At 43.5% G+C, this 22,276-nt stretch overlaps 1 protein-coding gene across 1 annotated transcript in view; it reads right to left on the bottom strand.

The window, feature by feature from the left end:
• LOC123996796 (carboxyl-terminal PDZ ligand of neuronal nitric oxide synthase protein-like) overlaps positions 1-22,276 on the bottom strand; it is a 187,309-nt gene that overhangs the window by 81,239 nt on the left and 83,794 nt on the right. Inside the window, exon 4 of the mRNA XM_046300497.1 lies at positions 17,475-17,533. Coding sequence (XP_046156453.1) covers positions 17,475-17,533 — 59 coding nt within the window. The remainder of the gene's footprint in view (positions 1-17,474; positions 17,534-22,276) is intronic.

The raw sequence follows: 22,276 nt of genomic DNA, 5'->3' as shown, positions 1-22,276 counted from the left end.
CTCAGATCAGTAGCCTAACCTAGCCTAGCCTAGCCTAGCCTAGCCTAACCAGCCTAACAGAAACCTGTTCCAGACCCTGAAGTTGTGGGTAATAGGCTAAACCAACGGTAATGAACCTTCTCCATTTGGAGTGCCAATTTATCTTACCATTTCTACCAATCTGTGTGCCAGTTATGATTTTCATATGCACATTTCTGGAACAGTTTCATTTATAATAGTCTTTGCATGTCAAAATCATTGGTTAATCTACATTCTATCTAAATGAAAATTATACAAATATAAAAAGGAACATTTTATTGCCATTGTCAACTATGTAAAAATTGCATACCTTAAACCAACATATAAAATCATTGCCGCCTGCAGGTAGAAAATATCCAGAGAAAAATAAATATCCTATGAATCACATTGGCTACAAAAAACTTGAAACATTGTATAAAATATTATGAGCCAGTGAGCTTGGGACAGACACAGCTGCAGGCTATTTGTGCAAGGGATAAGAAGTAATCAGGTATTTTATGATATTTCCACTGGATCAGAACATTACATTTTCCCTTTCATACCAAGTGGTTATTAAAAGGGAGAAAGCTTGAAATATTGTTCAAATACTTTGAGGAACTATTGTCATTCTTAATTGATTCTAGAAACAGACTTTGTTTGCGCCATAGCTCATTAGTGGTGTTGAGTTAAAACAATCAGAAATACTATCAGACATCCCGAAAAGGTCACATTAGTAGGCCTACATTTGCATGCAGGCCAAGTAGACTAGTCCTACTGTATGGACCTCACTTTGTGCACGTGGGCATTGTCATCAAATCAAATCAAATGTTAATGGTCAAATACAGGTGTTCAGCAGATGTTATTGCGGGTGTTGCGAAATGCTGTTTCTAGCCCTGACAGTGCAGCCGTCTTCATCGACCTTGCCAAGGCTTTCGACTCTGTCAATCACCATCTTCTTATCGGCAGACTCAGTAGCCTCGGTTTTTCGGATGACTGCCTTGCCTGGTTCACCAATTACTTTGCAGACAGAGTTCAGTGTGTCAAATCGGAGGGCATGTTGTCCGGTCCTCTGGCAGTCTCTATGGGGGTGCCACAGGGTTCAATTCTCGGGCCGACTCTTTTCTCTGTATATATCAATGATGTTGCTCTTGCTGCGGGCGATTCCCTGATCCACCTCTACGCAGACGATACCATTGAATACACTTTCGGCCCGTCATTGGACACTGTGCTATCTAACCTCCAATCGAGCTTCAATGCCATACAACACTCCTTCCGTGGCCTCCAACTGCTCTTAAATGCTAGTAAAACCAAATGCATGCTTTTCAACCGATCGCTGCCTGCACCCGCATGCCCGACTAGCATCACCACACTGGATGGTTCCGACCTTGAATATGTGGACACCTATAAGTACCTAGGTGTCTGGCTAGACTGCAAACTCTCCTTCCAGACCCATATCAAACATCTCCAATCGAAAATCAAATCAAGAATCGGCTTTCTATTCCGCAACAAAGCCTCCTTCACTCACGTTGCCAAGTTTACCCTAGTAAAACTGACTATCCTACCGATCCTCGACTTCGGCGACGTCATCTACAAAATTGCTTCCAACACTCTTCTCAGCAAAGTGGATGCAGTTTATCACAGTGCCATCCGTTTTGTCACTAAAGCACCTTATACTACCCACCACTGCGACTTGTATGCTCTAGTCGGCTGGCCCTCGCTACATATTCGTCGCCAGACCCACTGGCTCCAGGTCATCTACAAGGCCATGCTAGGCAAAGCTCCGCCTTATCTCAGCGCACTGGTCACGATGGCAACACCCATCCGTAGCACGCGCTCCAGCAGGTGTATCTCATTGATCATCCCTAAAGCCAACACCTCATTCGGCCGCCTTTCGTTCCAGTACTCTGCTGCCTGTGACTGGAACGAATTGCAAAAATCGCTGAAGTTGGAGACTTTTATCTCCCTCGCCAACTTCAAACATCAGCTAGCTGAGCAGCTAACCGATCACTGCAGATGTACATAATCTATTGGTAAATAGCACACCCATTTTCACCTACCTCATCCCCACAGTTTTTATTTATTTACTTTTCTGCTCTTTTGCACACCAATATCTCTACCTGTACATGATCATCTGATCATTTATCACTCCAGTGTTAATCTGCAATATTGTAATTATTCGCCTACCTCTTCACGCCTTTTGCACACATTGTATATAGACTCCCCTTTTTTTCTCTGTGTTATTGACTTGTTAATTGTTTACTCCATGTGTAACTCTGTGTTGTCTGTTCACACTGCTATGCTTTATCTTGGCCAGGTCGCAGTTGCAAATGAGAACCTGTTCTCAACTAGCCTACCTGGTTAAATAAAGGTGAAAAAAATAAAATAAAATAAATAAATAAAAGTAATATCTAACAAGTAATATTTAACAACTTCAAAACATATACCCAGTACACAGAAATCTAAGTAAAGGAATGAAATTAAGAATATATAAATATATGGACGAGCAATGTCAGAGCGGCGTAGAATAGTATAGAATACAGAATATACATTTGAGATGAGTAATGCAAGATATGTAAACATTATTAAAGTGTCTAGTGATTTCAAATCTATGTATGTAGGTAGCAGCCTCTATGTGCAATTGATGGCTATTTAACAGTGTGATGGCCTTGAGATTGAAAAACAGCTTCGGTCTCTCGGTCCCAGCTTTGATGCACCTGTACTGATCTTGCCTTCTGGGTGATAGCGGGGTGAACAGGTAGTGGCTCGGGTGATTGTTGTCCTTGACAATCTTTTTGGCCTTCTGTGATATTGGGTGCTGTAGGTGTCCTGGAGGGCAAGTGCAGGCAGTTTGCCCCCGGTGATGCGTTGGGCAGACCGCACCACCCTCTGGACATTCCTGCAGTTGCCGTATCAAGAGGTGATAAAGCCCGATAGGATGCTCTCAATTGTGCATCTGTAAAAGTTTGTGAGGGTTAAATTGAATTCATCCTCCTGAGGTTGAAGTGGCGCTGCTGCGCCATTTCAGTTTGTCAGGAATGTGTATGCTGAGGAATTTGAAGCTTTCCACCTTCTCCACGGTGGTCCCGTTGATGCTTTGTTTTGTTGACGTTGAATGAGAGGTTATTTTCTGGCACTATACTCCCAGAACAATCACCTCCTCCCTGTAAGCGGTCTAGTCATTGTTGGGAATCAAGCCTACTACTGTTGTGTCATCTGCAAACTTGTTGATTGAGTTGGAGGTGTGCTTAGCCACACAGTCATGGGTGAACAGTGAGTACAGGAGGGGGCTGGGCACGCCCCCTTGTGGGGCCTCAGTGTTAAGGATCAGCGAAGTGGAGGTGTTGTTTTCTACCTTCACCACCTGGGTCGGCCCATCAAGAAGTCCAGGACCCAGTTGCACAGGGTGGGGTTCAGATCCAGGGCCTCTAGCTTAATGATGAGCTTGGAGGGTACTATGGTGTTGAATGTTGAGATATAGTCAATGCACAGCATTCTTACATAGGTATTCCTCTTGTCCAGATGGGATAGGGCAGTGGGCAGTGTAACGGCGATTGTAGGCAAATTGAAGTGGGTCTAGAGTGACAGGTAAGGCAGAGGTGATAAGGTAGAGGTGATATCCTTGACTAGTCTTTCCAAACACTTCGTGATGACAAAGGTGAGTGCTACGGGGCGATAGTCATTTAGTGCAGTTACCTTTGCTTTCTTGGGTACAGGAACAATGGTGGCCATCTTGAAGCATTTTGGGACAGCAGGCTGGGATATGGAGAGATTGAATATGTCCGTAAACACACCAGCTAGCTGATCTGCACATGCTTTGAGGACGCGGCGAGGGATGCCGTCTGGGCCGGCAACCCTGCGAGGTTTAACACGCTTAAATGTCATAGTCATGCCACAGAGAAGGAGAGCCCACAGTCCTTGGTAGCGGGCAGCATCATTGGCACTGTGTTGTCTTCAAAGCGGGCAAAGAAGGTGTTTAGCTTATCATGAAGCAAGACGGTGTCCACGACATGGCTGGTTTTCCTTTTTTAGTCTGTGCTTGTCTGTAGACCCTGCCACATACGTCTCGTGTCTGAGCCGTTGAATTGCGAATCCACTTTGTCTCTATACTGACGTTTTGCCTGTTTGATTGCCTTGCGGAGGGAATAACTACACTGTTTGTATTCTGCCATATTCCCAGTCACCTTGCCATTTTTAAAATGCGATGGTTTGCATTTTCAGTTTTGCGCGAATGCTGCCATCTATCCACAGTTTCTGGTTAGGGTACAACATCTCCTATGCACTGATAAACTCAGTAACCGTATCAGTTTATACGTCAATGTTATTCTCTGAGGCTACCCGTAACTTATCCCAGTCCGCGTGATCAAAACAATCTTGATGTGTGGATTCCGATTGGTCAGACCAGCGTTGGATTGTCCTTAGCACAGTCCTGTTTGAGTTTCTGCCTATAGGAAGGGAGGAGCAAAATGGAGTCATGGTCAGATTTGCCGAAAGGACGGCCGGGGAGGGTCTTGTATGCATCCCTGAAGTTGGAGTAACAGTGGTCCAGTGTTTTAGCAGCGCGAGTACTACAGTTAATATGTTGGTAGAATTTAGGTAGCCTGTCCTCAAATTTGCTTTGTTAAAATCCCCAGCTATAATAAACGCAGCCTATGTGGTTTCCAGTTTCCATAAAGTCCAGTGTTCCTTGAGGGCCGTCGTGGTATCGGCTTAAGGGGGGATATACACGGTCGTGACTATCTCAGAAGAAAATTATCTTAGAAGATAATATGGTTGGCATTTGATTGTGAGGCATTCTAGGTTTGGTGAACAAAAGGACTTGAGTTCCAGTATGGTATCCCAATTACACCACGAGTCGTATACGCTATACGCTTCAGCACTCGGCGGTACTGTTCTGTTAGCATGTGTGGCCTACCACTTTGCGGCTGAGCCAATGTTGCTCCTAGATGTTTCCACTTCACAATAACAGCACTTAAAGTTGACCAGGGCAGCTCTGGCAGGTCAGAAATGTGATGAACTGACTTGTTGGAAAGGTGGCATCCTATTATGGTGCCACGTTGAAAGTCACGAGCTCTTCAGTAAGGCCATTCTACTGCCAATGTTTGTCTATGGAGATCGCATGGCTGTGTGCTCAATTTCATACACCTGTCAGCAATGGGTGTGGCTGAAATAGCCGAATCCACTAATTTGAAGGGGTGTCCACACACACTGTTTATACAAAAGTATCTGTATCCATTCATCATCACCTATAGTGTCTCCCAGGTCTTCCTAACATTTTTCTTTGGCATGTTTTGTCATTGGGAAAAGCCTCTATCAACCCTTGATACAGTTTAGAAATCAACTGTAGAGGTTTGTCAGTCTCCCTTAAAATAGTTTATATCTTGTTTGCTGCACAGAGAGAATAAAGTGTCCTATCTGCAAAAGTTCACCTCTATGCCGTCATAGACTTGTCTTCCCTGGTTGCCTGACCCGGTTGAGACCCCTGTCACCATCTGATCCTGCTCAGCATGACAAAGAATGACCTTGGTGTACATTTATACATGATATTATCCAGGAATAGAATCAATGTTTCAATAATTGATCCCAGACTGTAGCCTACCCATCAACTCAAGATGGAACTTTGTATCTATTCACTGATTGTTATCAGTGGTGTAAAGTACTTACGTTCCCGAGTGGCACAGCAGTCTAAGGCACTGCATCTCAGTCTTAGAGGTGTCACTACAGACCCTAGTTTGATTCCAGGCTGTATCACAACTGGCTGTGATTGGGAGTCCCATATGGTATTTACTGAGGAGTGGCTTCTATCTGGCCACTCTATCATAAAGGCCTGATTGGTGGAGTGCTGCAGAGATAGTTTTCCTCCTGGAAGGTTCTCTCATCTCCACAAAGAAACTCTGGAGCTCATTCAGAGTGACCATCGGGTTCTTGGTCACCTCCCTGACCAAGGCCGTTCTCCCCTGAGTGCTCAGTTTGGCCGGGCGGCCAGCTCTATGAAGAGTCTTGGTGGTTCCAAACTTTTTCCAATTAAGAATGATGGAGGCCACTGTGTTCTTGGGGACCTTCAACGCTGCAGACATTTTTTGGTACTCTTCCCCAGATCTGTGCCTCAACACAATCCTGTCTTGGAGCTCTAGGGACAATTCCTTCGTCCTCATGGCTTGGTTTTTGCTCTGACATGCACTGTCAACTGTGGGACCATAAATAGACAGGTGTGTGCCTTTACAAATTATGTCCAATCAATTTAATTTACCACAGGTGGACTCCAATCAAGTTGAAGAAAGATATCAAGGATGATCAACGGAAACAGCATGCACTTGAATTCAATTTCGCATCCCATAGCAAAGGGTCTAAATACTTATGTATTTCTGTTTTTCATTTTTAATACATTAGGAAGAATAAAAAAAAACTGGTTTTGCTTTGTCATTATGGGGTATTGTGTGTAGATTGATAAGTGGTGGGAAAGTATTTCATCCATTTCAGAATAAGGCTGTAATGTAAAATGTGGAAAAAGTCAAGGGGTCTGAATCATTTTTGAATGCACTAGGTAATAGGCTTTGTGGCCACTGTGGAAAAAATAAGATAATTCTCTCATCTATTAATGGTCAGATACTTCAGTTGTAACTGGTTCTGTTACGCTCAGATTTTACAGTTGATTGACAACTTCAGCATCATCACAAACTTAGACTCCTCTTTTTTTAAACAATAGCCTATTTAGAAACCAAAATGTCTCCGTTGATGCTGCATTCATTGTCTTCCATCAACTACACAGGCTGTTTTACCTATTTCTTGGTCAACTCATATCAACATCACACGTACAGTATGTCATACAGCAAACACTCTTAATGTAGTGAGTGCATACATTTCATACTTTTCTTTCGCCATACTGGTCCCCTGTGGGAGTTGAACCCACAACCCTGGCGTTGCAAGTGCCATAGTCTACCAACTGAGCCTCACGGGACCATTAGTGGTGGCGTTGCCTAAATACATACAACAGAATAGGCCTAATTAAGAGAACAGTAAAGAAAAAGAAAGAAAAAGAAAATGATGGGCAGAGCATGGCCAGAGTTCGTGGCTGAGCGGTACCAGAGCGAAGTTGGAGCAGGGGAGAAGGCTAACTCTCCTAAATTCTTTGAATCTGCTCCACACTCCAGACAATTGATGCCCGCTCCGCTCCTCGCTCAAAACCAGCTCCACTCCCCTCATATCCTCTGTAATACACATAACAATGTGGCCAGTCTTATCATATCCTATTACATAGCTCTTCCTTTATCTCTCCTTACATCTACTGATATCAGATGAAGGTCACATGATCTCTAGAGATCCTGCAAAGCACCACGACTTACAGTAAATTGTGTGTGTGTTTCTGTTGGTGTGTGTGGAGCTCCATTTTCCCCTGCTGCTCAACTACATTTTTTCTCTCTCTCCCGTAAAAGAGTCAGATAACAAGTAAAGGGCCTGTGTGTCAGACATGACATCCTCTAGCCCCAAACCCCCAGACAGCTTCTGTAGATGAGACTGGCTGGCTGTAGAGTAGTCAGTGCTTTGAGAGCAACCCCAAGGTCAGCCATGGAGCTTTGCTGATGCAGAGGGGGGAGGGAGAGAGGGAATCCAACTACACTAAACAACTAACTGGCTATTCCATTCGGTATAAAAGAGATACCATAAACTATGTTAGGTAAGTGAAACCGGGCTGTTATGTTTATGGACTAGTGGCCCTTTTACAGTTTATTAGTTATAGTGATTTTTAGATATAATCACAGCCATATTTCACAGCTCTCTTTTACTGCTCCAAATGATACTCTAGTGCAGATTGAGAGCAATAGTTTATGAAACACATGGTACTCTCCTCTAAACAACAATACTTTTTAAAACTAACCGAGGATCAATATGCTGCATGATTGGATGATATGACTGGCCCGTGTCTGCCAATAGCTACCCCTGATTGACGATGTTACTAGCGTCCTCTGTTAACCTCACTAGGGTAGGGGGCACTATTTTCACCTCCGGATGAAAAGCGTGCCCAAAGTAAACTGCCTGTTACTCAGGCCCAGAAGCTTGGATATGCATATAATTTGCATATCATCATAGAAAACACTCTACAGTTTCCAAAACTGTCAAAAATAATGTATGTGGGTATAACAGAACTGATATGGCAGGCGAAAACCTGAGAAAAATCCATCCAGGAAGTGGGATCTTTTAAATGTTTGTAATTTACATTGACTGCCTTTACAGTATCCAATGACTTAGGACCCAGATTGCACTTCCTATGGCTTCCACTAGATGTCAACAGTCTTTAGAAATAGTTTCAGGCTTGTATTCTGAAAAATTAGAGAGTAAGACCACTCTGAATGAGTGGACCCTACAGTGTCCCAGAGCTGTTTACTGCGCACGACAGAGAGCACGCCTTTCTTGTTTTTCTTTTATATTGACGAAGCTATTGTCCTGTTGAAATATTGTTCATTATTATCTGCCTGTTTTGACCGCCTTGGAGCCATTGGATGTCTGAACAAAACGAACCAACACAATTGAGGTTTTTGGATATAAAGAAGGACTTTATCGAACAAAACAAACATTTATTGGGTAACTGGGAGTCTTGTGAGTGCAACCATATGAAGATCATCAAAGGTAAGTGATTCATTTTATCGCTATTTCGGACTTTTGTTACACCTCTGCTTGGCTGGTAACTGTTTGTAATGTTTTGTGTGCTGGTCTCTGTCCTCGGATAATCTCATGGTATGCTTTCGCCGTAAAGCCTTTTTGAAATCTGACACAACTGTTAGATTAACAAGCAGTTGATCTTTAAACTGATGTGTAACACTTGTATATGTTTTTTGAATTTGTATTATGAGTATTTCTGTTTTTGAATTTGGCGCTCTGCAATTTCACCGGATGTTGGCCAGGTGGGACCACACCCCCTAGAGAGGTTAACACCCTCTGACACCATTTGTGGTCCCTGGGGGTGAACGTCTGGACATTTTACCCTGATACTGTACTGTAAGCCTCTGAGTTGGGATAAGAGAGAGAGTGTATGTAAATGTAGCAGACAGAGTTTGTTTATATACTGTTAACAAGATTAAACGGTGAGATTATCTTGATTAAATAATCACGGTGGAATTAATAGCACTGGAGCATGCTGTACACACACTATTTACGAGTATTTATACACACACATCTCATTTCAGCAAAGTTCTTCGTGAAAGGTTTCCGTTTATTAATATATATATATTAATTGTTTACTCCATGTGTAACTCTGTGTTGTCTGCTCACACTGCTATGCTTTATCTTGACCAGGTCGCAGTTGCAAATGAGAACTTGTTCTCAACTAGCCTACATGGTTAAATAAAGGTGAAATAAAAATAAAATAAAAATATTTACCTTTATTGATTTACTCTGACCTAATAATGTATGAATATGAATGAACATGTGAAACGTTCACTTGTTTGCAAACATGCTTACTACTGTAAACAGCACACCAAGTTACTCTTCACACACTGTTTTTTTCAGCAGACTAGGTCAGTGTGACTGTGTGTGAGAATAATCAAAGCTTTAATGAGATTTTCATCTACACCGCCCTTCCCACCGCTGTTATCAGGGTGTGTTCACGCCACTTCTACAATAACAAAACCGTATGCGTGTGTGTACACACTCATCAGTGTAATTGCTGAGGACGTATTGCCAGATATACCCATTGGGAGAGGTACATGAGGACGCATTCACACAGTGGACCAGATCCTAATGGACACACACACGGTCGGTCAGTCAAAAGGCTATGAAGGGGCTGATGCTTTTTCTGCTATTTGTTGAGAGAGCAAGAGAGAGAGAGAGCGAGAGAGAGAGACTGAATGAGAGCTATGAAGACTAGCAGTCTATATTTGGCAGACGCTTTTAAATGTTTTGAAGAGAATGAAGTCCAGGAGCAGGATCAAATAGAAACCTCTATGTCAGAGGAGTGACAGATGATGATGGCTATTTCTATTTCTGTTCTAGAAGTATATATCCTGCCCCTGTCGACTGTGTGTACAAATTGTGTGTGTTTCTCTGTGTGTACATGAGTCTATCCTTGAGTACATCAGAGTAGCTGGTCAGTAGAGCTGAGTTTGATACACTATATGTATAAAAGTATGAACACCCCTTCAAATTAGTGGATTCGGCTATTTCTATTTACCAATAGACTATGTACAGCAGCAGCGATCGGTTAGCTGCTCAGATAGCTGATGTTTGAAGTTGGTGAGGGAGATAAAAGTCTCCAACTTCAGCGATTTTTGCAATTCGTTCCAGTCACAGGCAGCAGAGTACTGGAACGAAAGGTGGCCAAATGAGGTGTTGGCTTTAGGGATGATCAGTGAGATACACCTGCTGGAGCGTGTGCTACGGATGGGTGTTGCCATCGTGACCAGTGAACTGAGATAAGGCGGAGCTTTACCTAGCATGGACTTGTAGATGACCTGGAGCCAGTGGGTCTGGCGACGAATATGTAGCGAGGGCCAGCCGACTAGAGCATACAAGTCGCAGTGGTGGGTGGTATAAGGTGCTTTAGTGACAAAACGGATGGCACTGTGATAGACTGCATCCAGTTTGCTGAGTAGAGTGTTGGAAGCCATTTTGTAGATGACATTGCCGAAGTCGAGGATCGGTAGGATTGTCAGTTTTACTAGGGTAAGCTTGGCGGCGTGAGTGAAGGAGGCTTTGTTGCGGAATAGAAAGCCGATTCTTGATTTGATTTTCGATTGGAGATGTTTGATATGAGTCTGGAAGGAGAGTTTGCAGTCGAGCCAGACACCTAGGTACTTATATATGTCCACATATTCAAGGTCGGAACCATCCAGGGTGGTGATGCTAGTCGGGCATGCGGGTGCAGGCAGCGATCGGTTGAAAAGCATGCATTTGGTTTTACTAGCGTTTAAGAGCAGTTGGAGGCCACGGAAGGAGTGTTGTATGGCATTGAAGCTCGTTTGGAGGTTAGATAGCACAGTGTCCAATGTCGGGCCGAAAGTATATAGAATGGTGTCGTCTGCGTAGAGGTGGATCAGGGAATCGCCCGCAGCAAGAGCAACATCATTGATATATACAGAGAAAAGAGTCGGCCCGAGAATTGAACCCTGTGGCACCCGCATAGAGACTGCCAGAGGACCGGACAGCATGCCCTCCGGCAACAGTGAGAGACTTATTTCTGGAGAGAGTAATTTTCAAAATTAGTAGTTCGAACTGTTTGGGTATGGACCTGGAAAGTATGACATTACTTTGCAGGCTATCTCTGCAGTAGACTGCAACTCCTCCCCCTTTGGCAGTTCTATCTTGACGGAAGATGTTATAGTTGGGAATGGAAATCTCTGAATTTTTGGTGGCCTTCCTGAGCCAGGATTCAGACACGGCAAGGACATCAGGGTTAGCAGAGTGTGCTAGAGCAGTGAGTAAAACAAACTTAGGGAGGAGGCTTCTGATGTTGTCATGCATGAAACCAAGGCTTTTTCGATCACAGAAGTAAACAAATGAGGGTGCCTGGGGACATGCAGGGCCTGGGTTTACCTCCACATCACCCGCGGGGCAGAGAAGGAGTAGTATGAGGGTGCGGCTGAAGGCTATCAAAACTGGTCGCCTAGAGCGTTGGGGACAGAGAATAAGAGGAGCAGGTTTCTGGGCATGGTAGAAGCCTACTCTGCTGACACTGACAAACAGATCAATAAAAACAATGTTGTCTGATCCATATAATTGGTCAACAAAAAGGGGAAACACATAAAATATGACGTCCATCTAACCTGGAGGAGGAAATTATTGTCCAAAAACAAACAAAAGTGACCCAATGATAAAGACAGTGAATATACACACTCACCAGGGATATGGCCAATGTTTTCCTCTGGTGCCAACAATATAGACTACTGTTCGCTCAACTAAGTTAAGACAGATTTAAGTATTTTCATTGTCATCTCTTTACAGCAATAGCCATTTGATTTCCGAACAGTTTTTCCGCAATTGTATTTTTACACATTGCGATATGCCTGGTTGGGTCTCTCTGCTTTTCACTGACAGTCGCAACAATCATCTATTTGGTATTTGCAACGCACGCTGTCATAATTGATTATATTAATTTCCTTATAGACAGGAGTAAGCTAATTAGGCTATATAATGTTTGCAATCTAATTCAATTTATTGTAGGGAAAGCTTGGCTTCCCCTAGCCTTATGGAAATGCCGGCTATGCCTTTTAATATGGCATAAACACAACCAGTCATGTTTTCATCTGATTGTCAAACAATCACTTCACCAAGACACTTGTGTAGGCTACCAGCGCACGGCTACCTGCGCACATTCGTCCCCTCACAAAATAATTTTAGCACTAAACCCCAACAGTGCACTTCGCACCTGTATTTTGATGAATGGAAAGAGACATATGCTACAAACACCTACGCGTATTGCAATGACATTCTGCGATTGTCATTAGACCTACACTTTTAGCCTGAATTGATGCATCCACTTGTTGTCCACACGCGCCTCGGTCTCAGCCACTAATTTCCGCCTTGTCCGCAAGAGTCTCGGCCACTCCCCGTCTTGACAAAATGTGTTCTCTTCAAACAACAACGTAATTTGGAGCGTATAGCACCCGGTTTCTAGTGAATTCTCAATTTTCTCATGCGGATAACATGCATTAATGTTAAATAATATAGTTATAGCCTATAGTTTTTTGGCCATGTTGTATTAATTGTTATTTGTATTAAAGGCTCACGTTTTACTGGTACGGCGTAGCCCCACATTTTATTTTGCCGGGACGCCGTAATGGACCTTACCGCTTTACTTTCTGTCCTAATCTGATTTTGGTGCAGGTCATGTTGTTCTTCACATTACCGTCTCTGGTAAATACACACTATATCAAATAAAATCTGACGGCCTCTGCTAGGAAGCTTAAACTGGGCCGTGGTTGGTACTTCCAGCAGGACAATGATCCAAAGCACATCTCAAAATCAACACAAAAATGGTTCACTGACCACAGAATCAAGGTTTTGCCACGGCCATCCCAGTCCCCTGACCTAAACCCCATAGAAAACCATTGGAATGAGCTTAAGAGGAGAGTCCACAAGCATGGACCTCAGAATCTTAAGGATCTGGAGAGATTCTGTATGGAGGAATGGTCTCAGATCCCTTGTCATGTGTTCTCCAACCTCATTACACATTACAAGAGAAGAGCTGTTATCTTAGCAAAGGGAGGTTGCACTAAGTATTGACTGAAGGGGTGCCAATAATTGTGGCACACATATAGCTGAGAAAATTATTTGTTTTATGATAAAACATTTTTTTCTCCTTTCAATAATTTTACTTTAATAAAGGTTAGATTTATTAACACAGCACGTTTTGGTCATATTTACCAAGGGTGCCAATATTTGTGGAGGGCACTGCACTGTTTAGTTTTTGTCTAGCTTTTGTCTTAACAAAAGACTCCACTATGCAAGTAACCATTTCAATAGAATGTTCGTGATGTCAATGTGACAACTGTTGATATACGTAGCTGGTAAATTCGCTCTGACTGTCTCCTCCGATTTCAGAGCACTCTCATCTGAGTGTGCCAGAGTGCAGAATAACTGAGCGTTCATAATTACCAACTCTCAACACCCGTTGAATATGGCCAATATCAGTAAACGTCGGCAAAAAGCGTAATTAAATTGTTGGCAGCAGCACAGTTGCAGTCACCAATGATCTGGATAACATAAAAATAGCCCAACCAGCTCTGCTAGGGCGAGTAAATGGTCAGAGTGAGCTGTTCTCTCATTTGTGTCTGGAAGTATATAGCAAGCTAGCCAACGTTGGCCAGTTAGCTTGACTGCTGTTGTTAGGACAGAACAATCGGATCTACCCTACTCCTCGGCCAGAGCATCCAGTGTGTGCTCTGAACGCTCCAAGAGCGAAACGCTCTAAATATACGAACAGACAATCTGACAATATTCTGAGTTTATGGGCGGGGCTATAGTTTAAGAGGGTGTGAATGATGCTGAATGGGTGTAGACAAAGAAGTGCTCTCAAAATATTCAAAGGCCATTTTCTCAAAAGTAAGGTTACAAGTTTATCAACTTTCAAAGCAGAATTACCTTCCCATTGTTCCTAACTGTAGTGCATAATTTACAATTTTCTAGCCCTGAGTCTCTACTTTTATCTAATGTGAAAAACACAATTTCAAATTTTGCTACAACGAGCCGGTCGGTCACAAATGCCTCTTCTGTGAAGTAGTGACGTGCGACATACACCTAGCTTCCTGAAACAGGTCACATACTACTAATCACCATCTTGATGTTGCATGCTTGCTGTGTGTGTGTGTGTGTGTGTGTGTGTGTGTGAGTGACCCTCATCAGCGTAATTGCTGAGGAAGTATTGGCAGGTATCCCCATAGGGAGAGGTACATGAGGAAACACACACTGGGCCAGATCCTATCCCACATACAAACTCATACACCAAACTTTGACAAGGGATTTGGGATCCTTCCTAACAACAGGAGAACAAACAAGTTCCATGTTCTAAAAACAGCTTGCAGCTTCAATCTTCCTGACAGAATAACAAATCCCACTGTGCTCTCCTCTGTAGCCCTGAGGCAGGCTGCGCTAGCTGCTACTAAATACATCTCTGATGAGGCCAGGGAGCCCCCTCTGTTGACAGCAGGTGTATATACAGTATGTGTGTATATACACTTAGTATACAAACATTAAGAACACCTGCTCTTTCCATGACTTAGACTGACCAGATGAATCCAGGTGGAAGCTATGATCCCTTATTGATGTCACTTGTTAAATCCACTTCAATCAGTGTAGATGAAGGGGAGGAGACAGGTGAAATAATCATTTTAAGCCTTGAGACAATTGAGACATGGAATGTGTGCCATTCAGAGGGTGAATAGGCAAGACAGAAAATGTAAGCGCCTTTGAACAGGGTATGGTAATAGGTGCCATCCGCACCGGTTTGTGTCGAGAACTGCATCGCTGCTGGGCTTTTCATACTCAACAGCCAGCCAACTATAACACAACTGTGGGAAGAAATGGAGTCAACATGGGCCAGCATCCCTGTGGAACGCTTTCGACACCTTGTAGAGGAACGCTTTCGACACCTTGTAGAGTCCATGCCCCGATCAATTTAGGCTGTTCTGAGGACAAAAGGGGGGAGTGCAACTCAATACTAGGTGTTCTTAATGTTGAATACTCATTAATTAATACTCAGTGCATATGTGTTTGTGTGTGTGAAGGCAGGGCTGAATCACGGGGTTCTAACTAGATAGTCTGTCTGTTGTCCAGTCTCACGGAAGAGACACCAGCATTACTCTACTGATTTACAGTACTGGAATTACAAATGTTCCTTGCTAGCTTTGTCATTCACCCTCCATTGGTTTTACAGTGTGTGTGTGTGTGTGTGTGTGTGTGTGTGTGTGTGTGTGTGTGTGTGTGTGTGTGTGTGTGTGTGTGTGTGTGTGTGTGTGTGTGTGTGTGTGTGTGTGTGTGTGTGTGTGTGTGTGTGTGTGTGTGTGTGTGTGTGTGTGTGTGTGTATAAGTGATTAATGCTTCAGACACTGCACTGTATTTATCTAATTTCTCATCAAATCTGTCTGAGCCTCCAAATCCCTCCACTACAGTGTGTGTGAGCACGTGCGTATGTGTATGTGTGTTCAGGGGCCTGAACCTGCTGCCTCAAATTTTGAGCCCCCTCTCTGCACTTCTATCACATACACATGTGTGCGCACACACACATCAATCTCCAGCCAGCAACGGCCTGGTCCATTTCCTCAGAGGTAATCTTGTGATTTGGACTAATACCACAGACTCTTATTATCCCAGCTGAAAGAAACACACACCCACACCCTGCTGCCAAGATGCTGCTGGCTGCCGCAGCGTACGGAGGAACTTCCTACAAGGTTGCGAGAAATTATCTTTCACAAAGTCTTTGAGTTAAAGGGGCAGGGCTGGCATTATGGGCAGGCCTTAGGGGCCCTGGCCCGCCATATCGTACCTCCATGCCCTCCAACAATACTGAACAAAAATATAAATGCAACATGCAACAATTCAAAGATTTCACTGAGTTACATAAAGAAATATAAAGAAATTAATTAGGTCATAATCTATGGATTTCACATGACTGGGAATACAGATTTGCATCTGTTGCTCATACACATGGACTACAGTTCAGCGTTCAACACCATAGTGACCTCAAAGCTCATCACTAAGCTAAGGACCCTGGAACTAACCTCTACAACTGGACAAGCCTGTACCCTTGCACACTGACTCGGTACCGGTGCCCCCTGTATATAGCTTCGCTATTGTTATTCTTATTGTGTTACTTTTTATTATTACTTTTTATTTTAGCCTACTTGGCAAATACTTTCTACTTCTTGAACTGCACTGTTGGCTAAGGGCTTGTAAGAGCGTCTGCTAAATGTCTTAAATGTAAATGTAAATGTACACTTGTTGTATTCGGCGCATGTGGCAAATAAAGTTTGATTTGGATCCTGAACTTCCTGACGGGCCGTCCCCAGGTGGTAAGGGTAGGTAACAACACATCCGCCACGCTGATCCTAAACACGGGGGTCCCTCAGGGGTGTGTGCTCAGTCCCCTCCGTACTCCCTGTTCACTCATGACTGCATGGCCAGGCACAACTCCAACACCATCATCAAGTTTGCCGAAGACACAACAGTGGTAGGCCTGGTCACCAACAACGATGACACAGCCTACAGGGAGGAGGTCATAGACCTGGCCGTGTGGTGCCAGGACAACAACCTTTCCCTCAACATTAAACGTTTAATTAGATTATACATAATATTTTATACACAGATTCAGTCATTAAAATCAATAACGGATTACCTGGACAATATCCATCACCAAAGTCCTGTGTGTGTGTGTGTGTGTGTGTGTGTGTGTGTGTGTGTGTGTGTGTGTGTGTGTGTGTGTGTGTGTGTGTGTGTGTGTGTGTGTGTGTGTGTGTGTGTGTGTGTGTGTGTGTGTGTGATGAATCATTAAAATCAATAAAGCGTCTACAGATGCATACTCTCCATCACTAAACCACCATAGTCAGCCAATTAACCCAGCAGCGTTTAACTGCTCATTCTGGTCACTGGGCCATTCATTACCATCAACCATATCTAAACCAGCCTAACACACACATAGACACACCTACACACACACACAATATATATAATTGTATACTGTGCAACACAGCTAGGCTTTTAGTATAACACAAGGAATTAGCTGTGGGCAATCGTTTGTGAAATGAAAACTCACTTCCCCCTCCATGGTCATGTCTTGGACTGGTCTGAACCACCCAGAAGAGCTGCAGGGTATGTGTGTCATTTTGTGTGTGTGTGTGTCCCAGGGTCAGAATGGGCTGACCCAGCCCATCTGGATCCAATGAGATGCTAATCCACTTGGTGTGTCACTATGGAAACCATTCAGGTCCCGCCCTGACCTGTCCTGCTCTCTGATGGGCCACATTAACTGCTGTAAGATGGTGGTGAAGTGTTACCTGTAAATGGGATCCTGCATCACCATCATCTTACTCTCATCCCACGTCCACTCCTTCTTCTGTGGAAAGACAGAATAAATTGTTCAGTGAGGAGTGTGCCGCAGACAGTCAGCCAGAGGTTTGTGTGTGTAAGGAGAGTGTGAGAGATGCTAAGATGGAGTGAGAGGAGGTCAGGACCTCTGTGTAGTACGTTCACGCCAGACACTTTAAAATGAGGCTGACCCCGCTGGCTACTGCCATTCACCACTGTGTCTCTGATTGCCACAGTAATGAACTATGACCTAGGGTGGACTGGATGTTGAGCCCAAGGACTCTGGAGATATTGATTCAATAGAGCCAATCGATCCACAATCCACACACTGAATAAAGCAATTATTTCGCCCATTCTCACGTACCTTATTTAGCTCCCTTTCTTCCCATCTTTCTCACTCAGTCTTGCTTTGGCTGCTCTTTTTCACTTGCTCTCTCTTTTTCTCACTTGCACTCTTTCTCTCATATTCCCTAGCTTTGTCTCCCTCTCTATCTCCTCTCTTTGTCTCTCTTTTTCTCGTTCCCTCTCCCGTTCCCTATCCCTCATTCATTCTCATTATCTCTCTTTCTTTCTACACTGGGCTTTGTCCAAGTTTACTGAGAGAATATAAATGTCAACAGGAGAGCGATTGGAATTATTCCTCCTATTGATTTTTCGTTTCACCATTTCAACTCAAACATCTCTCTTTTCATACCTCCTTTCATCTCTCCATTTGGTGAGATGTAAATGAGGCGGTCTCTGGACGCGTTGACATTTCAGTCTTGGCCAGAGAGCAGGCGGAGAGACAAAGCAGACAGACCCACAGAGTCCCATTCAAAATCACAACACCTTTCATTCTGTGCTGTGTTCAGTTCACTCCAGCTGTTTAGAACAATTCAACCAGAGATTCTGGATCTGGCAGAAGCATCTACTATCTATTAAAGGGGACTGACCAGGGTACAAGGCGCGTGTCTCTTTCTTTTACTGGGGGTATCAAGATAAATTATCATTCAGTCTTGCGATCACTACGTCTATTCTCCTCTTTCTCCTCTCACTATTCCCTTTGTCATCCTCCCCATATTATTTTCTCCTCTCTCTATTCCCTTTGTCTTCCTCCCCATATTATATTCTCCTCTCTCTATTCCCTTTGTCTTCCTCCCCATATTATATTCTCCTCTCTCTATTCCCTTTGTCATCCTCCCCATATTATATTCTCCTCTCTCTATTCCCTTTGTCTTCCTCCCCATATTATATTCTCCTCTCTCTATTCCCTTTGTCTTCCTCCCCATATTATATTCTCCTCTCTCTATTCCCTTTGTCTTCCTCCCCCCCATATTATTTTCTCCTCTCTCTATTCCCTTTGTCTTCCTCCCCATATTATTTTCTCCTCTCTCTATTCCCTTTGTCTTCCTCCCCATATTATATTCTCCTCTCTCTATTCCCTTTGTCTTCCTCCCCATATTATATTCTCCTCTCTCTATTCCCTTTGTCTTCCTCCCCATATTATATTCTCCTCTCTCTATTCCCTTTGTCTTCCTCCCCATATTATATTCTCCTCTCTCTATTCCCTTTGTCTTCCTCCCCATATTATATTCTCCTCTCTCTATTCCCTTTGTCTTCCTCCCCATATTATTTTCTCCTCTCTCTATTCCCTTTGTCTTCCTCCCCATATTATATTCTCCTCTCTCTATTCCCTTTGTCTTCCTCCCCATATTATATTCTCCTCTCTCTATTCCCTTTGTCTTCCTCCCCATATTATTTTCTCCTCTCTCTATTCCCTTTGTCATCCTCCCCATATTATTTTCTCCTCTCTCTATTCCCTTTGTCTTCCTCCCCATATTATTTTCTCCTCTCTCTATTCCCTTTGTCTTCCTCCCCATATTATATTCTCCTCTCTCTATTCCCTTTGTCTTCCTCCCCATATTATATTCTCCTCTCTCTATTCCCTTTGTCATCCTCCCCATATTATATTCTCCTCTCTCTATTCCCTTTGTCTTCCTCCCCGTATTATATTCTCCTCTCTCTATTCCCTTTGTCTTCCTCCCCATATTATATTCTCCTCTCTCTATTCCCTTTGTCTTCCTCCCCATATTATTTTCTCCTCTCTCTATTCCCTTTGTCTTCCTCCCCATATTATTTTCTCCTCTCTCTATTCCATTTGTCTTCCTCCCCATATTATTTTCTCCTCTCTCTATTCCCTTTGTCTTCCTCCCCATATTATTTTCTCCTCTCTCTATTCCATTTGTCTTCCTCCCCATATTATATTCTCCTCTCTCTATTCCCTTTGTCTTCCTCCCCATATTATATTCTCCTCTCTCTATTCCCTTTGTCTTCCTCCCCATATTATATTCTCCTCTCTCTATTCCCTTTGTCTTCCTCCCCATATTATATTCTCCTCTCTCTATTCCCTTTGTCTTCCTCCCCATATTATTTTCTCCTTTCTCTATTCCCTTCTTCCAGTGGTGGAATAAGTACTACATTTTCATACTTGAATAAAAGTAAATATACCTTAATAGAAAATTGCTCAAATAAAAGTCATCCATTAAAATACTACTTGAGTAAAAGTCTAAAACGATCTGGGTTCAAATGTAATTAAAAACATGCTCCAATTAGTAAGTCTTTTGTAAACCTCCCGCTTTGGGCTGGATGTGTCAATATGGAGCACCATTATATATATTTTTACAGACAGACAGAGGCACACTCCAACACTCAGACGTAATTCATTTACAAATGTAGTATTTGTGTTTATTGAGTCCACCAGATAAGAGACAGTAAGGATGATAACACGTTATTATTATTCATAAGTGCATAAATTGGACCATAATTATGTCCTTCCTGAGCATTCAGAATGTAACAAGTACTTTTTGGTGTTAAGGAAAAAGGATCAGAGTAAAGTGAACATATTTTCTTTAGGAATGTAGAGGAGTACACGTGAAAGTTATATAATTAGTAAAGAAACATTCAGATACCCCAAAAAACGACTTAAGTAGTACTTTAAAGTATTTTTACTTAAGTACTTTACACCACTGCCTTCTTCCTCCTTTCTCTGTTCTCTCCATCCATAGGATCCCATAGAGTTCCACATAAAGGGCCTTGGTCTGTGTGGGCTCTAAACGGCCTTGGTCTGTGTGGACTCTAAAGGGCCTTGGTCTGTGTGGACTCTAAAGGGCCTTGGTCTGTGTGGACTCTAAAGGGCCTTGGTCTGTGTGGACTCTAAAGGGCCTTGGTCTGTGTGGACCCTAAGGGGCCTTGGTCTGTGTGGACTCTAAAGGGCCTTGGTCTGTGTGGACTCTAAAGGGCCTTGGTCTGTGTGGACTCTAAAGGGCCTTGGTCTGTGTGGACTCTAAAGGGCCTTGGTCTGTGTGGACTCTAAAGGGCCTTGATCTGTGTGGACCCTAAGGGGCCTTGGTCTGTGTGGGGCCTTGGTCTGTGTGGACTCTAAAGGGCCTTGGTCTGTGTGGACTAAAGGGCCTAAAGGGCCTTGGTCTGTGTGGACTCTAAAAGGGCCTTGATCTGTGTGGACCCTAAGGGGCCTTGGTCTGTGTGGACTCTAAAGGGCCTTGGTCTGTGTGGACTCTAAAGGGCCTTGGTCTGGGCCTTGTCTGGATTCTAAAGGGCCTTGGTCTGTGTGGACCTTGGTCTAAAGGGCCTTGGTCTGTGTGGACTTAAAGGGCCTTGGTCTGTGTGGACTCCTAAGGGCCTTGGTCTGTGTGGACTCTAAAGGGCCTTGGTCTGTGTGGATTCTAAAGGGCCTTGGTCTGTGTGGACTCTAAAGGGCCTTGGTATGTGTGGACTCTAAAGGGAAATCCCTTCTACACTGGAATCACTCGGATATAAGACTGTCTGGCTGTTGGTGTTCATGTATTGTTTTTTCTCCATACCTCATTCTAGGTCTCATTCTCCCACTCTACTGACTGCATAAATAAACCTTCATTCACAGATCTGTGTTGGTTGGGATGTGTGGATGAGGCTTTATGAGTGATTGACCAACGGACAGCAGATATAGACAGCTGCATAATAGGCTGACGGATCCTTGCAGATATGGAAGCATCCATTGGCATTCAGAGTGTTAAAAAGTGGACATGCACGCAAGAATGAACTCACGAATGCGCACACAAACACACGCATTCACTGCCCTTCAGAGTGGTCAAATGAAAACGACCACTAAGAACAACTCAATTAAGGCCTGACTGTAATCACTGTGGAGGGAGGGAGGGAGGGAGGGAGGGAGGGAGGGAGGGAGGGAGGGGGGAAGCTAATGCATCTAGGGGATATTTATATCCGGCCACATACCTTCTCCCTGTAGCCTCCCTTCGCCCTCCGCACCATTGTTAAAGGTTGTTAAGGCATGTTAAAGGGTCCTATACAGGCTAAATGCATTACAGATTCCTATCGAGCTTAAGTGTAGCCTTCAGCCTTCAGTCACTGCCTTGAGCCATGTCTAGTGCATTAGTACTGTCCTCTCTTTACAAAAAAAATGAATAGAGAGAGGAGAGAAAGTAGATCTCCATACAGGACTCCAGACAATGGAGGGTTGAGGAAGGAAGAAGACATCTGCTGAATACCAGTGGCCTTTATATACCTTTAGGCTTGTTTGCATACCAGAGGTTATAAGTGTACTTCTAGCTTTAATAGGGACTGATGTTAATACTGTAGTTAAACTGAGAGACAGCTGAGAGGTCACTCAAGGTAAACCCAGTTGAACTACTGTCAAGGTTTATTATAAACCCAAATCACTGTAAAACTGCCATAAAGAAAGCTTTATACAAATGACATGGAGAGCAAAACAGGG

Source organism: Oncorhynchus gorbuscha, linkage group LG15 (genome assembly GCF_021184085.1).
Source record: "Oncorhynchus gorbuscha isolate QuinsamMale2020 ecotype Even-year linkage group LG15, OgorEven_v1.0, whole genome shotgun sequence".
NCBI lineage: Eukaryota > Metazoa > Chordata > Actinopteri > Salmoniformes > Salmonidae > Oncorhynchus > Oncorhynchus gorbuscha.
The sequence above is the reverse complement of the archived record's forward strand: the minus strand, read 5'-3'. Positions and strand labels throughout refer to the sequence as shown.